General features: G+C 41.0%; 3 protein-coding genes across 3 annotated transcripts; all 3 read left to right on the top strand.

Annotated features, from left to right (window-relative positions):
- The first annotated feature begins 337 nt into the window (after positions 1-337).
- On the top strand, positions 338-7,583 carry mob3c (MOB kinase activator 3C). The gene is made up of 4 exons (XM_047049590.1): positions 338-660; positions 3,939-4,547; positions 5,207-5,409; positions 7,074-7,583. Exons 2-4 carry the CDS (start codon positions 4,130-4,132, stop codon positions 7,101-7,103), a joined length of 651 nt encoding a protein of 216 aa, XP_046905546.1. The 5' UTR covers positions 338-660; positions 3,939-4,129; the 3' UTR covers positions 7,104-7,583.
- Positions 7,584-7,697: 114 nt separating this feature from the next.
- Positions 7,698-16,357, top strand: mknk1 (MAPK interacting serine/threonine kinase 1). Its single transcript, XM_047049589.1, has 14 exons — positions 7,698-7,837; positions 8,482-8,544; positions 9,109-9,202; positions 9,350-9,451; positions 12,086-12,183; positions 12,297-12,376; positions 12,501-12,574; positions 12,672-12,776; positions 12,878-12,933; positions 13,122-13,217; positions 13,429-13,623; positions 13,892-14,056; positions 14,150-14,193; positions 14,314-16,357. Exons 1-14 carry the CDS (start codon positions 7,787-7,789, stop codon positions 14,531-14,533), a joined length of 1,443 nt encoding a protein of 480 aa, XP_046905545.1. The 5' UTR covers positions 7,698-7,786; the 3' UTR covers positions 14,534-16,357.
- Positions 16,358-17,225: 868 nt separating this feature from the next.
- LOC124487461 (transmembrane protein 275-like) lies at positions 17,226-19,620 on the top strand. Its single transcript, XM_047049815.1, has 2 exons — positions 17,226-17,312; positions 17,821-19,620. The coding sequence occupies exon 2, from the start codon at positions 17,903-17,905 to the stop codon at positions 18,458-18,460; it is 558 nt and encodes a 185-aa protein (XP_046905771.1). The 5' UTR covers positions 17,226-17,312; positions 17,821-17,902; the 3' UTR covers positions 18,461-19,620.
- The last annotated feature ends 298 nt before the right edge of the window (positions 19,621-19,918 follow it).

Here is a 19,918-nt window from a genome sequence, read left to right as displayed (position 1 = left end):
GTTGTGGAAATGCTATAATTAGCCTCACAATAGTCAGGCTGAACTCTTAAGATAAGTAACAAACCAAGAGGAAATCATTGACAAAAACCCAGGGTTTTTTACAGTAACCAGTATCTGTTCCTGCAATGGCTTTTCATGGATAATCTAAGGGATTGTTTTGCTTAACACCATCCCAATGTCTACAATGCCTTGTTAAGATGAGACAGTCGACACCCTTTCTTATGGAGAAAATGAGAGAAAAAGGTGTGGTAGTAAGGATCTGGGGTGAAATGTTCCCGCCCCTAGAGGAACCTCCTCTGTAGAATTATAGGTCCTTCAAGTACACACCCACCCACCCACACGCACATAGACAGTTACAGATAGACACACATAGACTAGAGGGGCCTACCAGACAAAGTCAGGATGTGACATCATTTACAGGAAGAGAAGCCAAACAACTTTTTTCCTTTACTTTTTGAGCCTATGCAGTGTTGGTTGGTGAAGTTGGAGCCTTTACGTCTGTCTGACTGGGAGGGAGCTTACAGAGGAACTGTGAACAGATCAGCTTTTATTGTAATCTTCAGGGATTTTAAAGTCAAGGGCAGCAAAAGAGAGATTCTCTTTGGCGTTCCCAGGACTTTCCACAAAATTCCAAGCCCTCCACTCTGGGATCCTAGCCAGGTAATGGTGAAGAAAACTATTTTCTTACTTTGTTGCACATTTCTGGTGCTGTTTTCTTTGTATAAGTGAATGTTTTCCCCTCCTCTTTTGTGTGGGATGCTTAAAGAGCTATTGTAACTCCCCAGTGAGGAAATTCCATAGTATGAAAGTATGCATGCTATGTAAAAAAAATACAAAGGTATGCTTTCCAGTTGGCCATGCCAGTGCGTGATCAGACATGCTTCAGATTGACATTGTGGGGACTTGGAAGTAGGGTACATGAGTCTAGTCATGAAAGGAAAAGTAATTTTGCCACATACTAGCTGTGTGTGAGTTCTGCAAATTACCTCCGGATTTTGTAACACAGCAACAGCAGATTTGACTGCTTAGTTTTCCTAAGATCTTGCTTTACATTAAGATTTTTTTTAAGTCACTCACCCACACCCAACGACACACACACACACACACACACACACATACATCCCACCACTCGCAAACACACACATACACAACCCTCCAGGGGTGAAAACTAGGATAAAACAGCTTGTGTATGTCTACGTCTCTTCACATGGGAACAGAAATCTGAAGGGTTTAACCACACATGCTTCAGAGAAACAAGTCCAGGAAGAGTTGAGAGTAGCTGGTTAAAATGGGACATGTGACACAAATGCGGATATACAGCAGTCTCACATCACCACAACCACTGAGAGTAACTTGGAAGTGATAGCAGCCGCAGTTTCCGATCCAGAAATTGCAGTGCCTCATTCTCTAGCTACTATTTGTGTGGTCGGCCTATGTGTGACTGAGAATTTGTAGTTGTAACTCTTACAGAGCTTTAGAGACCCAGCTCTCTCCCCCATTTATCCCTTTAAGTTGTTCAACCTTTCCCACTGTCTAGTAATATCTGAAACCATACAAAAAAAATTCAGTTATAATAATTAGGCCTATACCCTTAACAATTTTCACATTAGTGTGCGTTTGTTTTTGTTTTTCAGAAGCCAGAAATGCACTGGTATGTTTGTGTGGAACATTTATTACTCTAGAGAGAATGTCAAACCCATTCACAGGGTTTAAATTCCTAATTAAATTCAGGACGCTGCAATGATCTTCTCTTTATCTAGAAGGTGGCTAATTGCTAATGTCATTTATCCACTGTGTTCCCTGAGTCATATTTGCATGAACAATAAAAGCCTGCAGCTTTGTCCATGAGGGCTGATGTTATGGTTACTCTTATGCTCGGCCACAGTCATTATTGTATCTCTCTAATAATGATAGGAATCTGTGTGTGTGGGTGTATGTACAAATTAGAATGGGTTTAGTTTCCCATGATCCTCTTAAGAACCGGGCACTCTGCAAAGTTCATATTCAGCATATGTCCTCTTTATAATCTAACGGAGTGCATTGCCACAATTGACATTGTTTGGATAAGCATTTTGACATCAAATAATGAAAAAATAATTTGTTGCCAGTTTGGCTTGCTCTCTTCGCGTCCTAGCCCATTCACTCTGATTGCTACTCTGATCAACGATTTTCTTACGAATATTTTGAGAAGTGGGCACTCTGCAAAGTTAATATTTTGCAGGTGTCCTTTTTATAATACAACAAAGTGCAGTACCGTGATTGAACTAAAGCGATAAACAAAGGCATGCGCATTTACCAGAATCCTGAACTACAACTCAAACTAGTGCACGACCTTAGCGTCATCGTTCTCAGCCACTCCCTCTGTTCGCTGATTGGACCTACAAATTTTTTTTCTTCTGAAAACCGACTTCAAAGCCAAACTCCCAGACCTAGTACAGAAGCGAAATCCAAATTGAGCAGAAGTACGTAGGAGGGCAGAGACAGGCTATCTGCTATTATCCATAAACTGCAAATGTATGAGTGACAAATTACACAAATTGTGCTGTAATAATAAATAGCAATAACTTTTTCATCGAGGGTCTTTGGTACAAGATTTATGCAATGTGTTAAAACTTACATGATATTGGGTGTGCACTAGTAATCTTCCCCTCCTATCTAATGGCAATTAGAAGGACGCATCTATTAAATAATTTGTTTGCTTCGTTGTTTCAAAAGCTTTACATTACATTTAGATGCACTGCAGCAGTTTTTTTGCTCACAGCCATGCCCATACATTTGGTTATATCTTGTATCTACTAATATTATAAATTGAGAACACTAAAACATACTAAAATATAGCTACTTTATCTCTTACTACACACTTTATGTTGCAAGTGATACGAGCAGACAAAAGGAAACTTGGGTTTTTTAAATTCAGCGCCTTCAGCCAGGGACGCAGACGTCATCACGTAATCTAGCGACTTGTAGCGACATTTCAAAGGGCCAATAGTAACTTTTGGTGAGATTTTTTTGGCAACACTAAAAGAAAGTTGCAACCAATGGCGATGAAAAAAGCCCAAAAGTGTGATTGCGCAAAATAATTAATGAGATGGTAAGCTAAGCTCACAGAAAAAAGGCGCAAGCATACAAATCTTTTCCTTGCTTTTAAAAATCTTCAAAGATACAATGCCTATAGTCCGCGTTTCCATCCACTTTCACCCTTGCAAATCTTTTTGAACCTAATTTACCTTCATACATTAGGCCCTGCTCAGATAATTTACACCAACCTGACCATGGTTGTTGGAAATAGTGCTGATCTTAGAGTAGCTCACTGTGTGATCTAGGAGGCATTTAAATGCTGCTTCTGGACTTCTGAGTCTCCCAGTCACTCAATTCCCTTTAAATGTTTCTGCTATTCTGATTTCACAAATTCATCACATTATGTCTATTTTCAGGACCAGATGGTCATGGTGTCTAACAAAACACACAGAGCTAGATATGCAGTATGAATTTTTATATTGTAAATTACAGCAACTTTATATTTTATTGTATATTTGCTTTAAATTCTAAATCCACTTAGTATTGCTAGTTTATGTACCCTTAGTATAGTGAGACCTCATATTTAAATTTGTAAGATTCCTATATGTTTATTGTATGCACCTTCCTGCCAAAGCAAATTCCTGTCTGTACAAACTTACATGGCGATTAAAACCCATTCTGATTCTGAAATCTCGTTTCACATCCATAGTTGTTTTGTCCACTTTTGGTTGGTCCGTTTTTCTCAGCAGATTGTATTTATTATTTGCCTTTGTAAATGAAAATCGCAGTGATCTTACTTTTCAGTTATGGTTTCCAGATCCAGTGGTATTGCCTCAATCTGACATGTTGATCAATTGCGCACATACTGGATATGAATAAACAAAGCATCTGACCTGTTCTTAACTTTTGTTTTGTTTCAGAGTCGTTCCTTTCTGGGATCCATTGTCACTAAAGAGTTCAACTTAAAAAGTTTGTGGAATTTTATCAAATTAGGCAATGAGACCAGACTAATTTAATTGCAGGAACCACACAAATGCTCACAGATAACACAGACACCCTTAAACCATACACTATAAAGATTCCTCCACTTCAAGTCCACGATTAAGACACTATGGCTTTGTGTCTCGGACAAGTGTTTAGTAAAGATAAAACGTTTAGGCCTCGGAAGAGGTTTGAACCCGGAACCCAGCGCTTTGAGCTGTACAAGAAAGCCCAGGCGTCTCTTAAGTCGGGTCTGGACTTAAGGAAGGTGGTTCAGCTACCGGAGGGGGAGAGTATCAACGATTGGATTGCTGTTCACGTAGTAGACTTCTTCAACCGTATCAACCTGATCTACGGTACGGTCAGCGAGTTCTGCACAGAGCGCACCTGCCCTATCATGTCCGGGGGTCTTCGTTACGAGTATCGGTGGCAGGATGGGGGTGAATATAAGAAGCCCACCAAGCTTCCAGCTCTGAAGTACATGAACCTGCTTATGGACTGGATTGAGACACTAATCAACAATGAGAACATCTTCCCCACCAGAGTAGGTGTGTGACTGAACATCCCTTACTGAACCTTTTGGTGGAATTGATGTGTTACAAATGATTGTTGGCTAATATTCATTGACTATTCATGAACAGCAGATTTTAGAATAGAAATATTGTCTGTTGTGTGAAAACATGACCTTGTTTACAGTAGATGAAACTCTTCACTTTGTCGGACTGAAAAGCATAGACAGTCAAGTATTGCAATCATGCTCGTGAAGTGGATGCCAGAGTCTGCAGCTTGTAGACACTACATCATGTGAACACAAAGCTGCCAATCCTGGTTCATGCTTGCCAACAATGTATTTTTAATTGATAGTCCATTGGTTCAAATAAAGGTTAATGAAACAATGCGAGTGGCATTTAGATGAGATTGAAAGAGGGGCCTTGTTTATATTATATAATCTGATGCCAGGGACTTTGGGCTCCATGAAAATATATTAAACTCTCCTCCCTAAAATACATTGATCAATCATGGCCATTTTAGCCTTATTCATTAGCACTTTTCATTAGCACTTTTTGAATCACCCCTGTCCCTCGTCAAAGAATCGTGATAAACACCCAAGGACATTTCATTCAATGCCATGAGAACAATATGTTTTGCCACCCAGGTCCCTTCTTCGTTTACCAATCTCTGATGGTTCCCTCCTATTCTGTTGTAGGTGTTCCTTTCCCCAAGAACTTTCAGCAGGTGTGCAAGAAGATCCTGAGCCGTCTCTTCCGGGTCTTTGTACACGTCTACATCCACCATTTCGACAGCATCTGCAGCATGGGGGCCGAAGCCCACATCAACACCTGCTACAAACACTATTATTACTTCATCTCTGAGTTTAGCCTCATTGAGCACTCAGAGCTAGAGCCACTGGTAAGAGACGGTACGGTTAAAGGGTTGACAAAGACGAAAATTGAGAGGATGACAGGCAATGTGGCATGGGTGTGGAGATAATAAGAAAACAGATAGTGTGTGTGTGTTGGGGTGGGAGGTCAAAATGTAAAACCAGGGCTGAGGTGGAAAAAAGGAGGATGAAAGGTCCATGTTTAGGCAGTATAAAAAGAAGGGAGCATTTTTTGGAAGGAGAGGAAGAAGAAACAAGATTATTGTATTACTTTTACATACTATAAAACGTCCACTATATTATAACATATAATGTTATACTAGATTATAACCGCGTCCACTTGGGCAGAACACTCTTCTTTTTGGGTGACCAAAATAGTCTATTTAATATTGGGTATGCTCAGGATTCCTGCAATGTCCCTAATAAATGTAGCCTACTATGGTTTGCTTATTCAAGACTTAATTTCCCTGCGTATTTTATATGAAACAGTCAAAATTATATACATACTTGAGTGTTTCTCATGTTGCCACATATTGACAACAGTCTCCAAAAGCCTATAAGCAAAGCTCATGCGCGCAGATGGCACTGGGGATGGGGGGGACATGTCCCCCCAAGATTCCTAGTCACGCCGATCCGTCCCCACCATTCTCTCTACGTAAGGCGACAAGCATCAGTTTATAACTACACAGCTGATAAGGCGATGTTAGCAATGATAGCGTGTATTAACGTGTGTAACGTTTGCCACACAAAAGTACTACAACACCTTTGAAAGAAAAAAAAGTGTATTATGCTTATTTAAAGTATTTTTGGAGCCTGCGTTTGTGCTTTTAGGCTTGGCGTCTTCGTGGTTGTCATTGAGATGACGTTAGTAGCACTGTTCGTTTGGCTGCTTCAAATTGAAATGTTTGGGTCGCTCCCTTTCATTAACCTATTGGTTGGGACCAACCATAAAACAAAAAAAGCTCAATGCCATTGCTGTGTTCCATATTCACCAAGACAAACTTGACAAACTGGACAGACAGCTCAGCAATATCTCCAGGGAAATGAAAGGAGGAGAGATGTTTTGGGGACCTATTGAGTCTGCTTCTAGAGGATAAATTTGTTTGGCTTTAGAGAGAATTCTTAAAAAATTAAGATCAATTTTGTTTATCATAGGAATTTTTTTTACAAAGAAAAGTCATACTTGCAGAGGGAATTGCAAATATTTAATTTAAAGTGTAAATTCGATTTCACATTCCATGCTATGTAGGCTATACTTATTTTTATTTATGTAAATCTATTGTTTAAGTGTTTATACTTTATACCGTTTACATACACATTGTTATATTTGTAATAATTTACATACTGTTGAGATCAGCAAATGTTCAGATAAAACATTTGCAGAGGGCATGATGTTTTGGTGCGTGATTGACATGCTAATGTATGTAATTACATATATATATATATATATATATATATATATATATATATATATATATATATATTTGCTGACAGCTTGGTCCCCCCCAGTTCAAAAATTCCATCTGCACCCCTGGCAAAGCTGGACATCCAGCTTTTTAATGCATGCACTAACAGGACAAACGAAACACCTGCTTACTGAAACATTTAGTAGCTGTTGGGCCAATTATAGTATGTCTGTTTTTTGCTGATGTCATGCTGATGTTTATATTTGTTGTGTCTTTTGTCCCATCAGAGAGCAATGACAGAGAAGATCTGCAACTAAACATATTGGACAATGGCGTTTTCATCGTTTTAGCATTCCTGAGCCCTTCAACAGAGCAATAGCTTCAATAACAACACTCAAACCAAGAACAATTTTTTTACTTGAGTGTTTTTTGGTGTGAAGTGGATGCCCTTTTGTGCAGTACTGCATCGTTCACAAACTGTAAATGTTTAAGTGAGTAGTATAAGCTGAAGTACTGTCCAAATCTTTATTTTGGTGCTATTTAAAAACGTGACTAACTTTTGCTTTTGTTTTTTTGCTTTAATTATTTCCAGATTGTATTATACTTTTATTTAGTTTGTCAAACTTATAGTTTTGCGATTGATAATTCCAATGACTTATTTTCGCATGGGATGAAAAGTGTTTTTGTCGTATGAGCTTCATAATAACCAGAAAGTGTTTCGTATGTCATTAGTTCTTTTAGACAGTGACCTAAATAAAACTTTCCTGGGAATGAAAGGACAAAAAATGCTCTCATCGTCATTCGAAAGAAATGCCAGTCACATGAAGCAGGGAGGAGCCGACAAGAGGAACCAGATGACGCTTTTTTTCTCATCCAACCATAGTTAGAGGATGTGCCACGGGGGGCTGGAAAAAGGACCTTTATTTTCCCACGAAATCCGCGTCACACCAGTCACTACCAACATTGTCGGTTGTACTGCTATCTACCGTCCTAACATCAGATGGTGGATGCTCTAAGAGAGGATTTCGGCCGGTTTGAAAACAGATTTCAGATTAGAAAAATATTTTGTCATTGGTATTAGCTGGTGTTGAGATGTTATCTTGCTTGTAAGATGTTTTAACGTTACATTTGAATCTATTGAGCCTAGATTCAACTTTAGCTTCTTAGCTAGCTAGAGCTAGTTACTGTGTAGGGTGGAAGATATATAGGCTAGGCTAACGTTAGCTAACTGATGATCACAGACCAGCAGCACCTGACATGCATCTACTAAAATGTAGCTGTATAGCAAGATCGTTTCAGCAGATGGACCTTATGTCATAGTAGAATGGAATAAAGCTTGCTATCTGGCCTGTCATACTTGGGTGTTAATCAGTCCAGCTTGTGATCAAACTGTAACTAGAGACACTTTGTGGTTATGAGTTTGTGGATCCCTTAAGATATGAAAACAATCACGGAGAGAAACCCAGTTATGAACATTTCCATTACTGGACTGCCTAGCTTACTTGCGTCAGAAAAACCTAGTCAAAGATTTATTCTCCCCTTTGGTAAACTAATCGATCGAAAGTAGTAAAAATGACTAAATGTAAATGTAGTAAAATACAGCTAACTACTCATCATGGCGCTTTATCATATTGTCACATTTTTCAATATGTATGGTCATTGTCTTAATTACTAACCACGTAATTATTTTTATAGTTGGCAGATATGGTGAGAACCAGTACCATGGCTGAGCTGCAAGCCTTCCAGCACTCTCTCAAGGTAACTCAGTACTAACTTAAAGTAACTGGGCCACTCTAAAAAGACAAACAAATGTGTTTTTCAGTAAAATAATGTAACATTACAATATACTTTTGTCCTTATTTAGTCAATTCTGAGCCTTGTTGGGATTTAGTTTTCCCTGTCTGAAAAGATTCATGTGTTGCATTACTTCAGAGCTTTCAGGTGTTGCGGGAAATCCAGGGTCAGATAAGTTTCTTGTTGAGTTTCCCGTATGCGATTGCGTATCAGGCCCCAGTTTTGGAAAAGTGCCAAAAGAGAAGAGAACCAAATTTTACACCACATAACGTGTGTGTGGTGGTAGTTTCTGAAATGCCCTTTCTGGAACACCTTTATATCTGAACAACGCTGTATCTGTTAACTGGAGTGTGAGCTAATTTCAGACAGTGCCGTTAGTCTAGGCTAAACTATGTTTAATTATGAACAAAAAGGGACAACATTGTACTTTCTCTCTCTTTCCACCCCACAATCCTTGGTTTCACTCGCACTTTCTTTCCCTCTCCCTCTCCCTACTCTCTCTTCTATTTCTCTCCATCTGTGTGACAGGCGGCAGGCCCAGCAGGGGAAAGTTGTGGAGGAATTCAGCAGAGCAGGGCAGAAACCGAGAACAGGCCTCAGCGCCTCTCTCAAAACTCTACAGGTATTGCAACATGAGTCAGCCCAAGCCTGCAGACATACCCAACTAAAATTAACTCTGGGCTTCGGTTGCATCGAACGTGCTGGTCGGAGAATGATAGCGGCTCACAGGCTAAACAAGGCACGGTGTGTGTGCGTGTGTTTTAAACAGAGATGGAGGTCAGTCTGCCTCTGAGCATCCCTGATGCAGCCAAGCGGAAGAAGAAGAAAAGGAGGACAAGAGCAACTGACAGCTTTACAGGAAACTTTGCAGGTGAGGACACACAAATATTATCCGCAGTAAACACTTTTTGTTTGCTTGTTGCTTCGGATATAAGCATCTGTTAAGGGAGTACAATGCAGTTAGAATTAGGGTTGGGTACCGAAACCCGGTGCCACTATGGAACCGGTTCCTACGCAACCGGATTAGCATGCACATTTTGGTTCCTCATTTTGGTTTCACTTAATGTGTCGACTGAAATATTTTCCCTTTGTTCTTCCGAAACTGATGTAAAAATATCACACTTTAGTAGTCTACTGTTAGCTGAAGAAAGTGATTTGTTCGTCTTTTCATAAACGGAATGACTAAGTATTATCAATCTGCAGATTGGGAGTTAAAACCAGACCTCTGACAGTAAATAATCACACAACACTAGGCTTAGTTCTCAATCATGTCTCTCTCCGCTCTGAAAGCCGGAAGACCTTTTTTTTAGGGCACAAGAATGTAAACAGACTGTGACAGTCAGGCAGTGATGACGTTACAACAGTCTCAGAGAAAGAGATTCACTGCTCCCAACACATGAAAACTCTCAGACTAGAGTTCATAGTTGGAACTCTCCTTGTAGTCATGACAAGGAACGTTTAGCCAGTACTTTCTCCGGACCCAGAACATCTATTAACCCTGACACGTAGACACAATCTACTCTTATTAATTGCAAGCTTACATGAGAACATACTAACTAGTATCCAATGACTAGTTCTATTGATTAGTAAATAATGTAAGCACACAAAAAAATCCCAATTTCTTCCACACTAGCTACCGTAAATGTAGGCTACTTTTAAAATGCCATATTTTCTCTCTGGGCTCACCAAAACGGACGTAAAGCATATTAACCATTCACTGAACGCAGGGCCGGCCCAAAGCTTTGTGGGGTCTTAAGCAGAATTGATTTGGGGGCCCTTCGGCGTCGCCAATTATTATTTTTTCTTAATTACTGTATTTATTCGATTAAACTTTGATTTATTACACGTTGTGCATTTTTGGTGCGTCGTTTATTCGAGGGCGGCGTTTATTTGAGGGCAACGTTTAATCTAAGAAATATGGTATTCTATGCTGTCTGTGCTAGCATGCTAACGTGTTAGTTTGCAACATTAAATGTTCATGAAGATAGTTTGAACAGTACGGTCTTCTAAATCACCGATTAAGCAACAATCAAATGTCAATGTTAGTTAGACTAGGTAGCTCTATCTCATCTGTTTTTTGTTAACGCTGATTTGCTAGGAATGCAAGAACAGCTAGATAGCGAAAACACATAGACTACCTACTGTGGCCATGTAAACTAGTTCAGCTTGCTAATGTAAGAGCACTTGCTTCTCTCCAGTTCTTTCAATAGATAATCTAGACAGGCGTTAGCAATAGGCTAGAATGCTATTCGTTTTCTAGCAATTTTTTTCGTAAGCTTCTGTAATGGGTGTGAAACTCACTCCTCAGGTATGTAATGGGCTATCCGCGTCAAAGAATAGCTAGCTTTTCTTTGGCGTAGCTGGTAGTGGTCGCGCTTGGCAAGTCAGAGGTCGTGCGTTCGAGCCCAGCGAGTGGCGAACTACGCCTTGTAGTGACGGAGCGTGGCCACGTCCGTTACATACCGTCACACTTACCTTTTAATGTCTATTCCCTTCTAGCTAGATTAATTTGCTAAGTAGGTAACTGTTTAGATATTGGAAACGCATAGCTAGCAATGATTGCAACACAACAGAATGTTTATTAAAATGACATGCTGCTACTAGGTATTTCAGGACATGCTGCTCCTACCGTATTTCTGGGTCGGCGTTTATTACACAATGTTCATTTTTTGTGCGGCGTTTCGAGGGCAGCGTTTAATTGAAGAAACACGGTACATTAAACTGTAATTTAATGTGCTCTTGGGGGCCCTCTGGTGGCCAGTGGCCACGGGGGCCCTTAGCAGCCTCTTAGTTCGTTTATGCCTTGGAACGGCCCTGACTGCACGTGATCGCTAGTAAAAATATTACACTTAAATGCTCTGGTAGTCTATCGTTGGCTAGCTAGCTTTTAGTGCATACAAATAAAATGCCTAAAGCGAAACGGTCGAAGTGTGGCTGTATTTCACAGCCAAGGATTCCGACATCGCAAAATGCAACAGATGTTTCCAAATGATTACGTGCAAAGGGGGAAGCACATCTAATTTATTGAAACATGCGATACTTCGTATAGGAGAGAGATGCACCGTGTTCGACAGCTTGCGGACATCAGTCCCTGGTCCCTGTGACAGCGGGACCAGTCCAAGTCCGACTGCTAGCAATTTTGTGTTAGGTGACTTAAGTTTACTAAACATATACTATAGGTTTATATATTTAAGTACTTTTAATAGTTAATATATTGTGACATTTAAATAATTTTCAATAATAAAAAAAAAACTCTATAAAAGAGCCTTTCTTTGATGTCGTTTTTCAAGAATCGGTTGAGGAATCGGAATCGTTTTAAAAGTACCGATTCGGCATCAGAATCGTAAAAATCCAAACGATACCAACCCTAGTTAGAATTGGGAATTTCTTTTACACACTTGAGGTGTTCAATTAGCATTGTTTTCGTTAAACATAACAAAACATTAAAATAAACATGAGCAGTAGATTTTCAGACTTTAAAAAATAATATATTAATCTTCTCCAGATCTGTACAAGCTTACGGATGAGATGTTGGGCCAGGGTGCATATGCCAAAGTCCAGGGATGCATCAGTCTCCAGAATGGACAGGAATTTGCTGTGAAGGCAAGTCGGGAATGTGTGTGAAGTCGGGAATGTGTGTGAATTGAATTTACTATGTGCACATTCCTTGTTAGTGACATGCATCGCTACATCATATCTGTTTTGTCTCGGCTCAGATCATAGAAAAGAACGCAGGACACAGTCGCAGCCGAGTGTTCAGAGAGGTGGAGACGCTCTACCAGTGCCAAGGAAACAGGTGTGCTCTATTTCCTCTTCCTGGTTGTTTTGAGTGACTTATGACAAATATGAGAATGAAGAAAATGGGATGTACACATTAGAAGAATGCAAATAACAGGTGTTACACATTGTGCATTTGGCAGGAACATTTTGGAATTGATACAGTTCTTTGAGGATGATTCGTGCTTTTACTTGGTGTTTGAGAAGTTGAGAGGAGGTACGGACACAACATTTTCATGCAATTTCTGTCATGTCTTCTCAGTGTTTTGTGTTGTCAGGTTGACTCTCAAAATCTTTGTTTTCGATGTCCTCAGGCTCAATTTTGACCCATATCCAGAACCGCAAGCACTTTGACGAGCTGGAGGCCAGTAGAGTGGTGAGGGATATCGGCCAAGCTCTCAACTTCCTCCATACCAAGGGTAGGCCCCTAATCCCAGCCAAGAAGCTGCCTCTTGGTGCCTGCATAGAATAAGAGTGATGGTAAATGTAGGTTTCATTGTGCTCATGTGCTTTTCCACAGGCATTGCTCATAGAGACCTTAAACCAGAGAATATCCTATGTGAATACACTGACCAGGTGAAACTATTTCATATTCATTCATTTTTTTAATTATTTGTTCTTAGATGTTGAGTAATAAACTATTAAGAGCTATACATAGAATGTATATACACACACATATATATGTTATATTGCATACTGGATATTTTTATTAGTATACATTTGTAGAATATCATTGATTAAATTCCTGTTATCTCCATTTGCAGGTGTCTCCTGTCAAGATCTGTGACTTCGATTTAGGAAGTGGAGTAAAGCTCAGTAGTGCATATACCCCCATTACAACTCCGGAGCTTACCACACCGGTATATACACCTTGTACCTTAGTCTTAACTCATCCCAGAATCAAATAATTGAAGAAGAAAATGTTTTTCCTTTCATCTGAATCACAGTCTTTTTGTCTATGGTACTGGCAGTGAAAAAAACACAAGTGGTAGTTTCCAGAGCACCAAATGTGACATGGGTGGTTTTGTGTTTTTTGTGTCTTTTCTGTGAATCCGGGCCGGGGTTTTGCAGTGTGGCTCAGCCGAGTACATGGCCCCTGAGGTTGTGGAGGTGTTCACGGACGAGGCATCCTTCTACGACAAGCGCTGCGACCTGTGGAGCCTGGGGGTCATCCTCTACATACTGCTGAGCGGCAGTCCTCCATTCACGGGCCACTGTGGAAGCGACTGTGGCTGGGACCGGGGAGAGAAATGCCGCTCTTGCCAGGTACCACTCTCACACCACCCACCCAGCCCTCCTCCACAGCCCCCTCTCCCCCTCCCCCTCCCACCTACCATTGACTCCCCTGCTACTGTGCTAATTTCACACAGGTATGAATGGTACCTCCGTTGCCCCTTAAATCCCTTTAAACTTTGAATAGTAACTCTTAATTCCTTTTGTAAATGCAAAGTTTCTAAACCGTGCTAGCTTACGATGCATGTATCCAGTCTGGCTGTGCACTATGAATATTGACGCTTCCTGTTACTCTGTGCAGAACCACCTTTTTGAGAGCATCCAAGAGGGGAAGTATGAGTTCCCCGAGCGTGACTGGGCCCACATCTCTCAGGGAGCCAAAGACCTTATCTCCAAGCTGCTGGTCAGAGACGCCACGCTCCGTCTCAGCGCTGCCCAAGTCCTTAAGCACCCTTGGGTACAGGGGGTGAGTGTCACTATGAAGGCTAATGGCTACTTATGAAACGTTGCTCCTCTGTACTCACATTTTTTGCTTAACCTCTGCTCTGTTTCTTCTCAGAATGCACCAGAGAGAGGCCTCCCAACCCCGCATGTTCTGCAAAGGTACTTCCTGACTTCACACACAAAACTGCCTTTCTGACCCATTCTGTCTCTGACTCTTTGACTCTCTTTCTCTGACTCAGTGACACACTCTTTTTGACTCTGATTTGTCTCTCTCACCAGGAACAGCAGCACCAAAGACCTGACTCAGTTTGCCGCAGACGCCATCGCCTTCAACCGGCAGCTGTCGCAGCATGACGAGGAGCAGGAGGACGCCGGTGCCGTCATCTGCTCCATGAGGCTGTCCCCCCCCTCCAACTCCAGACTGGCACGGAGGCGGGCACAGTCTAACGCCATGCGCACCTCGGACTTCCTGCCCGCCACAGAGAGCCTCACCTCGTGATTGGCTCTGTGGGGGATGATTCCAGGAGCAGCACTTCTGCTGCTACGAGTTTTGAGAGAGCAGCACTTCTGCTGCTACGAGTTTTGAGTGCTGAGTTCCCCGATCTCTCTTCCCCCCTTCTTCCTCTTGCTTCATCTCTGTGGGTGTTCCAGAATTTCTCCATAAGACCGACGAGTGCTCAGAGACGGTTGCCAAGGGCATCCTAGGATGGACAGACACTCTCCATAAGACCGATGAGTGCTCAGAGACTGTTGCCAAGGGCATCCTAGGATGGACAGACACTGTCTAAGATGGCTGATAGTTGCCTTTGTCAGTGCAGCTACTTTCACCGGTTGTAGCCCTTTTGTTAGAGCTGCTGTCAAGGCCAGTAATCATCATATCACATGGAAGCAGGGAAACAAAGGGAAAATGTTTTATGAATTATTATTTTTTATTTTTCTGACTACGCCATCAGATTCCCATCATATGGTACGTCACCCTTTGATTCTAGCTATACATTTTTTAAGTAGGTCAATTATTCTAGATACAAGTTAAAGTAGGTCAGTTATACTTTAATATAAATATATTCGAGTATTTTATAGTACATAGCTTTGCTGTCTTAGTGTTTTCCATTTGAATCTTACTGTATTATCTTGCTATGGTGCTAATAGCCCCTAGTACAACTAGATTCACAATTGAGTGTTTTTTATGGGGAGATTATAATTTTGTATTTCTTTTATATATATTTTTTAAACCAGCTACCTGGAGCACTTAGGTACTTTAAACAAAAACATATTGCTTATACTATGATTGGTATGGGATGATTTGTAGATGAACGATATTGAAAAACATTACCTCAATTACTAATTTGCATGGATTGTATCTTTGGCCAATTTGTCCAAATGATATAATCATTGAATGACCTTCCACTGTAAGGTTTTCGTAACAGCCTGTATCTCCATTTATGGACTTAACATATCAATTAACAACATATTGTTTGAATAAGTTTGTATGCTTTTAAATTGTGAAAGATGGTTTTAGATTTTCTGGTTTTAAATTGTATTTATTTTTGTCCGTTTTTACATTGGAATGATTGGAAACCGAATCCGAATGACGGTACCTTGGCCTTTGGGTCAAGGAAGTATTTTTCTGTATAGATTATTTTGTAATGTCGTATGTGCCAAACACAACAGTTTTCGTGCCTGTGACATTCATTTTACAGTCATTATGTTTTGAAAAACCTAGTGACTGAAGTTTAAGCATTCTTTGAAATTGCTATGTTTTTATTAGAAGATTTCTCAGGTTGACTTTTTCACTCCTCAGAGAGCTTGTCCTATATTAATGGGGACTCTGATTGAAGTCTGAGCTATTATTTCCCTCATCCTATTAAGTTCACGTATTATCCCTAGTAATGTAAACGGCATGTACCCGGATTTCACCCAGTTGCCATGGACACTCCATCCCTATAGCAACTAAGAGCCTTCGCAAACGGGCAGGAATCAACTAAGGACTGCCGTGGAAATGAGTGCACACATTAGGAACCAGTCAGTGGCTATGTTAAAACTTTCTCCCTCCCATTATGAAGATCAGTGAGGCTGTTTGTTTTACATCAACTTAAATGAGCTGGGTGGAGCAACAGTAACTGCTGGCAAGCAATTATGTAGAATACCTGAAGATATCCATTTGGATAAAGCTTTGCATGCTGGGGATTCTTTGCACAGGCATAATGTCCTTATAAAGTGATTTATACTGCTGCCGAATTTTGGTATTTACATTTAAGTGTCTGCTATATAAATGTAATGGACTGCATACCCAATAAAATATATAGAGCTACATATATAAAAACGTCTGAAAGTTTTGTTATCTTTGCTTTGCTCACAAATGTGATGTAACAAGTTCCAGAAGAACAGGACTAATGTAGCTCTAAACTGTATCTTCACTTCAAGGTCTGATATAAGTGGTGCTGTGCAAGGGACAGAAGTCTGAGAAGAAGTAATAACTGAATGGGTGGGTTTATTTTTGTCTTGTCATTCACCAATTCCTTAACGTGAAGGGTGAATAGTGAGGGGGTTGTGAGTTGAGCCGATTTCTGGAATGATTCATGTAGGCCTACCCACACAGTTTTAAGACTGAATGTATAGCCTACACAGGACTGCTCCCGAACAGTTGACTGAAAACCGAGGAACAGACACTTTTCATCGTGTCCTTGGAAAGGCTATGAGGAAATAACTTAAGAGCACATCACGATACGCTCTGTTCATCTCACCTTAGGTTAACAATTGTAGACCCACACTATTGGTTCTTGAGTTGCTTTCGCTTTGGGTCAAGATTACATTTAAAAAAGTCTCTTGATATCAATAGACTATATAATTACGTAGACTATTCATGATTTGCTATGCGTTTCCTTATGTAGCCCAAACAGAAAGTTTGTATGGCCTACGTGTTACAACATTATAGGAAATAATGTATAGGCGTATTTGTGAAATAATAATCATAAGTCACATTTGCCTGTTGCTTCTAGTGCCTTAATTACCATCACTGTCACATGTTCAATGGGTGGCGAAAACATCCCCTTAATAGGTTTACATTTTTCCCATTTATCAATTTCACTCACGAAACACCTGTCCAAAAGCACGAGTAGCGCCCCTAACGGTTTATTGTAGCCATTTTGGTCATCTGTCTGTCGTATTTCACCTGCTGTACCGAGTGCGCAGTGTCATGTGAAGTCCATAGCTCGAAGAAGAGGAAAAGAACGGGACAATGTTGCAACAAGAAAAATGAGGCAATGGAACTCGGCAATGTATGTAAACTAACTTGTAAATATGTTTATGATGCTTGATAATGTAAAGATAATGTAAAGCGAGCTTGAGTCTTTTACTCCGAAGATTAAGGTAAAATCACGTTTGAAAAAGGGGTTGTATCTAAATAGACGTCGTAGCATACAGATCTTTTGTTCGCGACCGGAAAAAATCATGAATAGTTGTAATGTGTAGAAAATCCTTTGAATTACATAACTTTTTATTTCTGTCGTTCAAATTATTCTTGATTTGTTTTTGTTTAACCGATGGTTTGAGATTCTTTTGCGCATCGACACTAGCATATCTGCTTAAACTATGGGTGTGCAATTTTCTTATGGGGTGAAAAGTTTGTGATGGAGTATCAGTTTTATTTGTTATATTTCTCATTATCTCAAAATGAAGATTTAATTTGAAATAGCACATCGATTTAAAGTGGTAGTCAAAACCACACCACAGCTTGATCGAACATCTCCCAGACAGTAGCCTAACCTCTGTCCCTGTCTCTCTCAGAACCTTTACTTCCACATGAAGACTGTCCATTCCTGTCACTGTTCACTGACACCTGTTAAACAGTTCCTACCGACCTGGAAAGATGGTGGTCACGGACAAGAGTTGCTGGACCACAGGACCAAAACAGACCACTAAGAAGCGAGCCCTTCGGCCTCAAAGTCTGCCTTCTCCAGCCCTCTGCTGTGCCTGTGGTCTGTGCATCTTGCTGGCGGGGATCAACATCACCCTGGTGGGGGCGTTTGCCTTTGAAACCTTTATGCCCACCAGGAACCCCCCCATCGTCATCGGACCCATGCTCCTGCTGGTGGCGCTATCTTTCTTCACAGCGTGCTGCGTGTGCAGCCGACGGCCCCCGGCCCATCCCTCCCGCAAGGCCAAGGGGGCAGAGAGCTGGGGGCTGATGCGGATGGCGGGTGGTGCTGCCTTCGAGATGGAGACGAGCGAGCACACGCTGCAGGATACCACCGCCGTTCAGCTCAGCCCCACCAACTCCCCGAGCTCCTCTCACAAATCCGGCTCCACCCAGGGGGACGGTGATGGCCCGGCTCCCCGGCTCCACGACGACAGGCCTGCCTCAGGGTCTTGCGGACTGCCGAACGCAAAGACCTGTGACAGCAGTGCCAATGCAGAAAACGTATAGTCCTTACCCAACCGAGCATGGACACGCTGTTGTCCGTTCGGGGGACAGTTAGGAAGCTGTTGTGAATAGGTGTTCTTCTGGGGCTTTTAAAGCATCTATTCATCAGTGTTGGTCATGTACAACCATACAGACTTGTTTGGGGGCTCTCCCAAGCTGGAACCACCTGAATCACCATTAGCTCCCTGTGTACAGAGCGCCCAGTTCTGGGAATTCTGGCATCGACGGCTTACTGTTGGTCTGGATCCGTGATGGGCCAGGAGTGAAGGAGTCATGTCTGTGGTTTAGAACATCCTCAGAGCAATGGAAGAGCTCATCAAAGAGGACCATGGTCTCAGACCATAACTAAACATATAAGTTAGAAGTGGAAAAATCACAAACTACTGTGTGTGAATTTGAAATTCATGGTGTTTATTATTTATAGTTTTCAGCGTAAATAAATGCTTTTCTTGTACTTGTGTACGACGTATTGCCTGACTGTTGTAATATTATTGGGATGTTGTTAGTAGTAGATTATTAAACAGCGGGACACCAGAGACCTTAAACAAAGTGCCTGTGTCACACACATTGTTGATCGCTGATCACTGAAATGTCCATTGTTTACTGGTTTACAGTGCACAGTAATGGATTGTGCTATTAGTGGATGACTATCCGAAATGACTACATGGAAAAATAAGTTATCAAATTAGCGACTTCAGGCCTTTCTGTGATGTGTTGTAGTGTACAATGTGCAGTATTTGTGATTCACATTGTTTTGAACTAAGCTCTGCTTGACAAACATGTATTTTGGTCCATGCAGTGTCATATTTAATGAGACCTTTTGCCCATCTTCTTTGCTTTGTACATGATTAGGAGAATATTAAAAGGCCGTTCTTTGTTGTGTCAGGTGCATTGTGTACAGTATGAAGCCTTGATCATTGGTATATTAATATGACTTGACTTGACTTGGTATATTAATGTGGATCATACTTTTTGTAAGTTGCAATGAGGGAATACTGCAAAAGGAAGTTATTCATTAGTTATTATTCAAAGGAAGTTATTCATTCATTTTGTTTAGTCAGTCACCTGACTAAACAAAATGCTAAAACCAAGTCGATACAGGATATACGTTTGTTGTTGTTTAGATGAACAGAAGTTAGGTTACTCTATGTGATGCTGTCTAAAATAATAAAGTCAAAGGAATGTATAACGATATCTCTCCTACTGTTCTGTACTTGGAAAATAATTAAACATCTGCCATCCTTCTGTTACATCACGCACAGTCCGTACTTCTGAAGGGCCTTTGGTGTGCGGTAAGTGGGACCTAGACACAAACCCACAATGGACAGCGCTCACGCACATATTGTGCAGGAAAGGACAGACAGGATGCCAGGATAATGAGTTCTTATCAGAGAGGAGCCAGTGCAGCCAGTGCAAACAGCTCCTTCCATAGTACGCGCCCCATCACTTGGCATCCGACCC

The sequence above is a fragment of the Hypomesus transpacificus genome, chromosome 26 (genome assembly GCF_021917145.1).
Source record: "Hypomesus transpacificus isolate Combined female chromosome 26, fHypTra1, whole genome shotgun sequence".
Lineage (NCBI taxonomy): Eukaryota > Metazoa > Chordata > Actinopteri > Osmeriformes > Osmeridae > Hypomesus > Hypomesus transpacificus.
Note: the sequence above shows the minus strand (reverse complement) of the source record. Positions and strands in the feature narration are given on the sequence as shown.